Here is an 11019-nt window from a genome sequence, read left to right as displayed (position 1 = left end):
TTCAAATAGATGCCCTTCAGTTCTAAGCCTGAGGCCTCATGTCCTAGATTCCCCCATCCTTTTCACATTTACTCTGTCTGGGCCTTTCAACATTCAGAAAGCTTCAATGAAATCCTCCCTCATCCTTCTAAATTCCAGCTAATACAAACAAGAGCCATCAAACGTTCCCGGTATGATAACCCTTTCATTCCCAGAATTATCCTTGTGAACCCCTCTGAACCCTCTCCAATGCCAGCATATCTTTTCTTAGATGAGGAGCCTAAAACTGTTCACAATACTCATGGTGAGGCCTTATAAAGCCCCAGAATCACATCCCTGCTCTTGTATTCTAGACCTCTTGAAATGACATGCTAACATTCTGTTTGCCTTCCTCACTCCAAGTCCCTTTGCATCTCAGTTTTTCTGATGTTTCTCCTCAGTTATAAAATAGTCTGCACAAATAATTGATTTACAGCATTAAAAGAAACGGTCCCAACACCGAACCATGCAGAACACCACTAGTCACAGGCAGCCAAACAGAAAAGGATCCTTTTATTCCCACTTGCTGCCTCCTACCAATCAGTCAGTTCTCCAACCACGCCAAAATCTTTCCTGTAATACCATGTGCTCTTAACTTGGTAAGAGGCTTCATGTATAATGTAATAAAGGACAGATTCCCATCCCAGTTATTATCTCTTCTCCCACCTCCTATTCGAGGCTTCCTGCCATGTAACACCTGACTGATTGACAGCTTTTATTCTGCTGTTATTACAGAGTTGCACAGACCTCTTCTACAATGACTATGAAATCTTGATCTTTCACTCAACCTCGTCATAGTCCTTGAACTTCATTTGTCAATTTGCATCACCCTTTCCCTATAACTGTAACACTCTGTTCTTTCTTCCCCCTTTTGTGCTACCTTGTAATTGCTTATAGAATGAACTGTCTGTATGACAAGCAAAGCAAAGGCTTTTTACTGTATCTTGGTACACCTGACAATAATAAAATTTCCCTCAATGTCTAATGGCTGCAGGTCCCTGGTGTGTGGTCTCTCATCACAGAGCCTTTGCACTGGCTGCTCTGAGCTCCAGTACATCCCTCAGCACATAGTTTTGAACACTGGAATATGGCAGTCGGCTGCACTCCCTTATTGACAATTCTTTGTGCGAGGACACCAACAAGTTTTGGGCAGAAGGTTTGGCTCATCATATTGTATTGACCTTTTCGGCTATTAATTTGATAAATATAGTCCTTCTCTCCCACACAGTCCTTCATTGTCCTACCATCCATTTGCCTATTTAAGAATTTCTTAAAAGTCCCTAGTGTACCTGCCTCCACAATAATACCTGGCAGGATGTATGCCCCACCCACCAATCCGTGTAAAAAAATTACCTCTGACATCCACCCTTAAACTTTTCTTCAAATAACTTTAAATTATGCCCAGAAGAATGCTGCAATGAAAAAGAAATGTCACTGGCCTCTCCACTTTATCCTTGCTTTCTTATCATGCTTTACAACTCTATCAACTCACTTTGGCAGACCAAAGTGTGTCTCTTTCTGAGCTACTGACTTTCCAGCAGAACCTGGTGGCCATTTTAGGATGCAACAAGAGCCGGTAGAAAGGAGAGTCCTCTGCTACACAGCCACCCACGATAAACTTCAGCAAGAACCCATGTCCCTTCCCAGACCTTCCTTGCAAACACACAGTTGACAATGAGCTAGACAATAATTTTATAATTTTATTTAGACATATAGTGTGGAACAGGCTCTTTTGGCCCAACAAACTACACTTCCCAGCAACCTACCTATTTAATCCTAGCCTCATTACGGTAGTATTTACAAGTCCAGCTGACCTACTAACCGGTACCTATTTTGACTGTGGGAGGACACCAGAGCTTCCAGCAGAAATCCACGTGCTCACAGGAAGGACACAGAAACTCCTAAGACAGTGAGAAGAGTAGACAGAGTCGATTAAGGGGAGGCTGGTTCCTGTGACAGACTGAGCTGTGTCCACAGCACTCTGCAGTTTGTTATGGTCACGTGCAAAGCCATTGCCGTGCCAAGCCATTATGCTTCCAGACAGAATGCTTGCTCTGGTGCATTGCAACAATTGCAAAGAATTGAAGAAGATTTTGAAATTCCTTTACCCACCCCACCTCCCTGAGGCAGTAGAAACATCGGTGACCTTTCATGGATGTGACATCAAGTTTGTTGGACCAGGACAGGCTATTTGTGATATTGGAACTTGAAGCTCTCAACCATCTCAAATTGACACCACTGATGTAGACAGGATCATGTACTCCTGAAGTCAATGACCAGTTCTTTTATTTTTCTGTCTTTCATGGGAAGGTTGGTGCCATGACTCCATGTCACTATTCTATCTCTTACCTGTAGTCCTACTCTGTTGAGAATGTCTGCTTGGTGTCAGTGATTGCAAAAGCAGTACTTGTGATATGCAACAACACACACAAAATGCTGGTAGAACACAGCAGGCTAGGCAGCGTCTATAGGCAGAAGCACTGTTGATGTTTTGGGCCGAGACCCTTCGTCAGGATATGCACCAGCTGCTCATATGACCATCCACCACCTGCTCCCTTGCAGGTGTTATACCTTGCCCTTGGGCTAGCAGAGGGACTGACCACCTTACCTCTGCTTTGGTAGAGACGTAGCTCCACCTTGTCACTGCCCATATAAATGCAATGACAAACCAATTCTGTGAAAAAAATTGTCAAAAACAATCATGGTCATGGACCATGGTCACACTTTTCATATGAAATGGCAGATAATGACAAGGAAGGTATAAAGAGGCTAGAGCCAAGGGATTATCAAATGTAGACTACCAGTGGTAGTGAGGAGGCAGATACATTTGGGGCATTTAAGAGATTCTTAGATAGGCACATGGATGACAGGCAAATGAAGGTTCATGTAGGAGGAAAGCTCGGCCCATTTGGCTCATTTTTCTAAACAATAATCTCTTGTACTTATGTATTTATTCAAATCCCTAGTACCATGTACTTATTCAAATCTCTAGTCAATTGTTATTTTTCCATCCACCAGCACTTCCTCAGGCAGCTTGTTCATATGTACACTGACCTATGTGAGATGAAATTGACCCTCATGCCCCTTTTAAATCTTTCAACTCTCACCCTAAGCCCATGCTCTCTGTTTTTTATTTATTTTTATCAGACATTCAGTTTGCCATGAATTCAAACCCACTTCTCCCACACATTTAACTTTTTAATCTTATAACCATATAACAATTACAGCACGGAAAAAGGCCATCTTGGCCCTTCTAGTCCATGCCGAACATTTATTCTCACCTAGTCCCACTGACCTGCACTCAGCCAATAACCCTCCATTCCTTTCCTGTCCCTATACCTATTCAATTTTATACCACATACCTATCCGTTTTGCCCCTCTGTCAATTTTCACGTGGCTGAGGTAGTAATCCAGGTAGTAATCTCAGGTTTGTTAGATATGCTCAAGGGCTGAGGTTCATCCTGCACTGTCTCTCGGTTCCCACTACTTGCCTCACTCGCAGTCACACCCTCTTGTCCCTGACCACTGACCGAATTTGAGGCAGCTAATCTAAAGGGTATGACTACCTCCTGAAACAATAGATACCAAAACAGAGTGGAAAGCAATTGTTTACTGTGACATCCAGACATATCATGCAATACACAAGTACATTGCGGCAGCAAAGACTCGCGGAGATAGTGTTACAAATACAGAGAAAGGGCAGAAAGGGAAGTATACTGCAAGGACCACAACAAGGTAAATTGTGAAATTAAGAGATGCAATTTGACAGAATTTAATGTAGAGTTGGTTTCTCCTGTGGAGGAATCTAGAACTGTTTAAAAATAAGCTATCGTCCATTTAACACAGATGAGGCACAACTTGTTTCTCAGAAAGATGTGAGTCTTTGTCTTTCTCAAAGTCTGCTAGAAGCAAAATCTTTGCTTTTAATGAGATTGATTTTCTGATAGTGGTGTTGTAAAGCTGCAGAGTGCCATTGAGATGTACAGCTGTACATCTCAATCAGATGAGCTGTACATAGAGCAGCAGTCTCTGTTCAATATGTCTTTATGTGGAACGAGCTGCTGGAGGAAGTGGTTCAGGCTGGTTCATCAATTATTTTTCAACAACCTTCGGATGGGTTTCAATGGGGTATATGAAAAATTCTTGGCAGATATGTCTAGCTTTAGTGGGAATCTTAGTTGGCACAGACTGGTTGGGCCAAACGGCCTGCATCTGTGTTGTATCAGTCTATCACTCCTGCTCCTCATCCATATCTTCATATGTATCCTGTATGGCCATATTAATAGGTACGACCTGTACATAGTAATGTGGCCACTGAGTATACAGCGTGTTCTGTGTCTTCTGCTGCTGTAGCCCCTCCACTTCAAGGTTCGACATGTTGTACATTCAGAGATGCTCTTCTGCACAACACTGTTGTAATGGGTCTATATACCAGTTACTGTCACCTTCCTGTCAGCTTGAACAGGTCTGAATGTTCTCCTCTGACCTCTCTCATTAAGAGTGTATTTGTCCACAGAACTGTCACTCACTGGATGTTTTTTTTTTGTTTTTCACACCACTATCTTTAACCTCCAGAAAATGTTGTGTGTGAAAGCCCAGGGGATCACCAGTTTCTGAGATACTCAAACCACCCTCTCTGGCACCAACAATAATTCCACAGTCAAAGTCACTTAGATCACATTTTGTCCCCATTATAACAACTGAACCTCTTGACCATGTCTGCATGCTTTGTGCATTGAGTTACTGACACGTGACTGGCTGATTTGATATTTGCATCATCGAACAGCTACACAGGTGTACAACTGAGTTTATATTTCTCCTGTATTTATTCCCCAGGAAACACACAAATGGAGACATGGTAACGTCTTTATCCCCACAATGGTGATTTAAATAAAGTCTCTGCTTTGTTGTAGCTGTTCATAGAACATTTGTACAGGTGACAGTGTCTGTCCACATTCTCTGTTACAAAGGCACACTTCCTCACCAAACTGGTGAAGTCAGTTCAGAGTGAATATCTTCATGTGCAAGTCAGGGTTTAACAGGCCTTACAAACACAAGGTGAAATAGCATACATAAGTCTAATAAATTAATTAAACATCGTGTAATTAAATAATAGAAAAATAATTTAAATGATCAACATATTTAGCATGATCCTGTAAATTATCAAATAACTGATACAACACACACTGAATGCTGTAAAGCAAAAACAGAAAGTATGAGTGGATTTTATCACTTGAAAGAGCTCAAAGGGTTTGGGGAGGACAACATGATTTAAAGTGGATGATAGGTAAATAATGTTTTTTGGGGGCAATTAGCCTATTCCTGTAATCAGTGTTTTTATATACTCAGCTTAGGGTGGCACAGTGGTGCAGCCGTCAGAGCCACTGCCTCACCCCCCCCCCCCCCGGAAACCTCGGTTCGATCCCAACCTTGGGTGCTGGGGTGCTGTCTGTGTGTGGAGATTGTAAACTGTTCCTGTGACCGCATGGGTTCCCTCAGGGTCTGCAGTTTCCACACAAGTCCTAAAAATGCTGATCACCCCCTAGTGCTATATCGATGAATGGTAGATGATTTGAATATGGAGAGAATGGCATTGTAAATTGCTGGTTAATTGTCAGAACAGGCTCAGTGGGCTGAAGGGCCTGTTGTGTGTGACTGGAATCTTCAATGGGTCACATGTGCAGAGAGAGAATGTAAGTCAGTGTAGCACAGGAACAAGGCTCTGGAGGACTGGTAGGGAAGGTGAGTTAAGAACATAAAATATAGAACAGTACAGTACTGGAACAGGCCATTCGGCCCACAATGTCTGTGCTGAATGCAATGCCACGTCTGCCTGCAGAAGAACTATATCACTCCATTCCCAGCACATTCATGCTCTGACTAAAAGCCTCTGTTGCATCTACCTGTGCAGCAGCCAGAGATTCGGGTGGGATTGGGGAACACGGAGGGAGTGTGGGAACCAGTGTCCCAATGAGTTATGGTGTGAGACCCTCCAACATAAGCGGATATCATTTATTGGATAGCGAACATCGGAATTGCAGTTTACATTAATCAACATGCAATGATTCAATATCAGACATATCAACGTGGTTCAAAACCATGACTGGACAAGATTAAATATGTTTCAGTCCATGGGCACTGGTTCAATTTCACACACCCAACTGGGAATCCTCGAGGGGGCATCGCAGGGCATAGAGGGACTGCCGCAAGTCTCTCCACAGAAGCTGGTGGACGCAGTGAGCTTCAGTGGCTGTAGACGCAGTCGAGAAGATGTCACCAGACCAAGCCTGGTCACTGGGCCTGCTCGCCTCCACCGGACTGAGGCTGGGCTCGTCCTCGATCGTGCAGTACACTTGTAGGATGACCACGGAGAGGAAGATGAAGAACAGTCTCTTTGCCACATCAGTCTGAGCAGGAACCTTCCTGACCTAACAGGGAAGAGCAGCAGATGTTAGAGCTGACTTCAATCTTCAAGAAGAAACACAGTACAAATAAAATAACTGACCTCGGGATCTGTTCAAATAATAAACCAACAAACTAAATTAGAGAACAGTACAGCATAGGAAAAAGCGATTCGTCCCAGAAGCACTGTGTCAGAATCAGAATCAGGTTTATTATCACTGGCATGTAACATCACACACACAATACCAAATTAAACAGATCCCTTTGACCTGCTCCTCATCTATTTCTTTCCAGTCTCTGCATTTTCATGTGCCTACCTAATGGCTTCTTGTTACCCCTGGCAGTACGTTCCAGGTACCCACCACTCTGTATGGGGACGGGAACTATACCTGAACCAGGTGGTTCCCGGGCAGGAGGTACCAGAGCTTTAGGCCCTGCAGCAGCAGGTTCAGGTACAGTTATAATCCCACAACCATCAGGCTCCGGAACCAAGGTGCGCAACTTCACTCACCTCAATGCTGAACTGACTTCACCACTTACAGACACACCTTCAAGAACTCTACAGGAGATGTACTTAATATTATTTATTGACTTTTTTAATTATTTGTACAATTTGTCTTCTTTTGCACATTGATTGTCAGGCTTTTATTTGGGTACAGCACAATACAGGCCCTTCAGCCCACAAAGCTGTACTGAACATGCCCTTAACTTGGAAATTACCTAGGGTTACCCATAGCCCTATTTTTCTAAACTCCATCTACCTATTCAGGAGTCTCTTAAAAGACCCTATCGTGTCCGCCTCCACCACCATAGCCGGTAGCCCATTCCATGCACTCACCACTCTCTGCGTGAAAAACTTACCTCTGATATCTCCTCTGTACCTACTTCCAAGCACCTTAAAATGGTGCGCTGTTATGCTGGCCATTTCAGCCCTGGGAAAAAGCCTCTGACTATCCACATGATCAATGCCTCTCATTATCTTGTTCACCTCTATCGGGTCACCTCTCATCCTCCATCACTCCAAGGAAAAAAGGCCAAGTTCACTCAACCTATTCTCGTAAGGCATGCCCCCCCCCAATCCAGGCAACATCCTTGTAAATCTCCTCTGCAATAGATTCTATTGTATTTCTTTATCTTCCTCTGGGTGTGGTGACATATACTTACTATGATAATAAATTTAGTTTGACTTTGAGACATCCCCTTTAAAATCTGTCCCCTCATCTTAAAGCTGAGCCCTTTAGCATTGATACCCTGGGGATAAATATCTGGCAATATACCTTAGCTATGCCTCTCATATTTTTAATAAACTTCCGACCGATTTTCCCTCAGTCTCTGATGATTCAAAATACAAATGACGTTCAAACTTCCCTTATCACCCGAACCTTGAAATTCTCGGAAGAACGTGGAAGCTTTAAGAGAAGGTGCACAGGAGATTTACAAGGGTGCTGCCTGGTGTAGAGAGAATGTCTTATAACGAAAGCTTCAGAGCGACAAGCGGCAACATGATAGGGTGTACAAGATGATGAGACGTGTAGATAGTTTGGACAGCGAACGCATCTTTTTACCAGGGAGACAATAGTTGATACGAGAGGGTATAAGGTGATTTGAGGAAAGTAAAGGGGGTTGTCAGAGGAAGCTATATTTTAAAACAATGAGTGTTAAGTGTGTGGAATGCGCTGCCAGTGGCGGTGGTAGAGACAGATACACTAGGGAGATTTAAGAGACTCCTAACATGGATGAAAAAAATGGATTGCTATGCGGGATAGACATGTAGGATTGATCTTGAAAATACAGGACGACCAACAAGCAGTTTGATTTTATTCCCTTTTCTTAGTCCGAGATTGTCTCACGATTACACCCAGTCGCTCACTGAATTGTAACCTTGACATCTTATCCAGTAAGACGGACATCAGCCTTACCGGGTGGACGGGGTAGAGAACTCGCCGCCTGCGCTTCTTGCCTGGGACTCTGGGTTTCGGCTCGGTGATGGGCTCGAAGTTGAAGATCAGAGGCCGATCCTTGGTGTAGGAGACGGGCGCCATTCCTGGTCGCTCGGTGTACCCTCTCGCCAAGCACATAGTGAGTTATTTTAAAATTATAAATTTTGCAAATGAAGTAACGACAAGCACGGTCCTGTGTTCGAAATGCAATAACTCCCTCCGCCCGTTGTCTTGTTTTAAATACCCAGGATTGGGGCGGAGCCGAGGTTGACACCTACCACTCTCTGCCCTGGTTGGGTGTTCATACCCTCGGCTGACAAGCAGAATTTGATTGATGTTTTCCGGCATCAACCGGATGATCGCGGAGGCGCAGCGGTTAGCGTGGCTGCCTGGCGGCTGCGAAAACCTCATTCGATTCCGACTACCGGAACTAGTTGTGTGCATTTCACACCTTCTAATCGAGTCTGAACTCCCCTGGGTGTCCCGGTCCACCCCAACAACCTCTCCATCCCGAAGACGTGCGGGTTGGAAGGCGAATTGGCCCAAGTTTGTAAGAGTGGATGGGAGGAATGTGTGACGAGAAATTATTATGACATAATCAGATGATTTATTTCTATCGAAATACAATGCATTCGTACGTGTCCCTCATTACGTTCACACTGTCCCTCACACTGATCATTACGTTTTCTTTACAAAGATCAGAACCATTGATATTTCCTCTGTATCAAGAGTAATTATGCTCTTTTTTGTTAAATTATCTTTATTTATTTCTTGCAGATGCTTTTCAGTGATGCTGCTACACGTGAGGTTTTCTTTGCACCTGGCCTTGTGATAATGTACTACAATTTGATTTTGACCTAATGTATGAGAGACTGTTAGGTAGGTCCTAAAAGCAGCCGACATACTGTAGTGAAGAACCCCTTCCCATCCCGGTTACTGTCCTTCTCCATCCCTCCTGTTGGGCAGAAGACACAAAAGTTTCAGGGCATGTAGGACCAGCCTCGTCGATGGCTTTTACCTGCTGCTGTAAGAGTGGTGAACGGACTTGTTCTACAATAAAGATGAAGTTTTGATCTTCCAGTCACCCTCTTCCTGACCCTTGCACTTTATTTGTCCATGTACATCGCACTTTCTCTGCAACTACAACACTCTAATCTGCATTCTTTATTTTCCCCGTTTGTACTAACAACTTGCGTAAGCTATAGTCTATCTGCATGAAACGCAAAATAAAGGTCTTCACTGTGTCTTGGTGCATCTGACAATAGTGAAATTTCCCTCGAAATCCCGTGGCTATAGGACCCCGGAGTGTGCTCTTTTCTCGGAGCCTTTGTATTGGCTGCTTCCAGCTCCGGTGCGTGGCTCAGCACATCTGGAACGCTGGAATGTGGCAGTAGGCAGCATTCCCTTTTGGACACCGCTTTGTGCTAGGACATGGACATGGTTTGCGTGTAGAACATAAGAGCAAAGAACAGATGCTTTGGCCCATGATATTGTGCTGACCCTTTCACCATCAAGCCCTCCCTCCCACATTGTCCTCCATGTTTCTGCCATCCATGTGCCTTTCCAAGGGTTTCTTAAATGTCCCTAATATTTCTGGCTCCACTACCACACCTGGCAGGAGTTCCATGCACCCAACACTCTCTGTGGAAGTAACTTACCTCTGACATTCACCCTCATACTGCCCTCGAAACACCTTAAAGTTATGCTCCCTTGTGTTAACCATTTCTGCCCTGAGAGTAAGTGTCTGGGTCTCCACTATCTATTCTTTTTATCATCCTGTACACCTCCTTCAACTCACTTTGGTAGACCAAAGTGTGTCTTTCACAGAATTGATGACCTTCGAGCAGAACTTGGTGTCTGTTTTAGGATGCATCAATAGCCAATAGTTTGGAGACTCCTCTGCTACACAGCTACTCAGGATAAACTTCATTAGAACCATACACCCTTTCGTAAACCTTCCTTGATAGCACAGTCGACAATGAGGTGGACAATTTAAAAAGAAAAATTTATTTAAAGATACAGGCCTTTTCGGCCCAACAAGCTGCACTACCCAGCAGCCCATCTATTTAACCCCAGTCTAATTACAGGAGAATTTACGATTACCAGTTAAACTATTAATTAGTATATCTTTGGGCTGTGGGAGAAAACTGGAGCACCCAGAGGAAACACACGTGCTCACAGAAAGTATGTACAAAGTTCTTACAGGTGACATCAGACTGGAACTCCAAACTCCAACACCCCAATGGGTAATGGCATCACACTTACTACTACACTACCAGGACACCCTATATTTAAGACATTTTTGTATCTCTCACATGGGAGAAGTTTCTGTGATGGAAGATTCACATCAGCTGCTCTGTTGCTGCTCCAGGTGCTTTCTCTTGTAGAAATGCTGGCATCTTTGACAGATGAGGTTTCAAGATACCTACTTCTGTCAAAAGTTGTGACCCTGGTGTGTGGTGTCACAGAACATCATCACTGATGTAATGTATTTCAGCAAAATCCCAATGCAAAGCCTTAATTTTTAAAAAAATATCTTGCACTGCACAGTTATCACAAAACACGTCAGTGATTCTGATTCTAATTCTCTCTTTACTGAAAGCTGGTTCAAGCTGGATAGATAAAGGAATCTCCTCTGATAAAAATCAGCCCATGACAC

The 11019-nt window shown here is 43.7% G+C and overlaps 1 protein-coding gene across 1 annotated transcript; it reads right to left on the bottom strand.

The window, feature by feature from the left end:
* Nucleotides 1-4870: 4870 nt before the first annotated feature.
* Nucleotides 4871-8592, bottom strand: LOC132394571 (radiation-inducible immediate-early gene IEX-1-like). The gene is made up of 2 exons (XM_059970870.1): nucleotides 8340-8592; nucleotides 4871-6446 (listed from the first exon to the last, which is right to left on the bottom strand). Exons 1-2 carry the CDS (start codon nucleotides 8496-8498, stop codon nucleotides 6168-6170), a joined length of 438 nt encoding a protein of 145 aa, XP_059826853.1. The 5' UTR covers nucleotides 8499-8592; the 3' UTR covers nucleotides 4871-6167.
* Nucleotides 8593-11019: the final 2427 nt, after the last annotated feature.

Source organism: Hypanus sabinus, chromosome 5, assembly GCF_030144855.1.
Source record: "Hypanus sabinus isolate sHypSab1 chromosome 5, sHypSab1.hap1, whole genome shotgun sequence".
NCBI lineage: Eukaryota > Metazoa > Chordata > Chondrichthyes > Myliobatiformes > Dasyatidae > Hypanus > Hypanus sabinus.
This window is presented reverse-complemented; position numbering and strand designations above follow the sequence as displayed.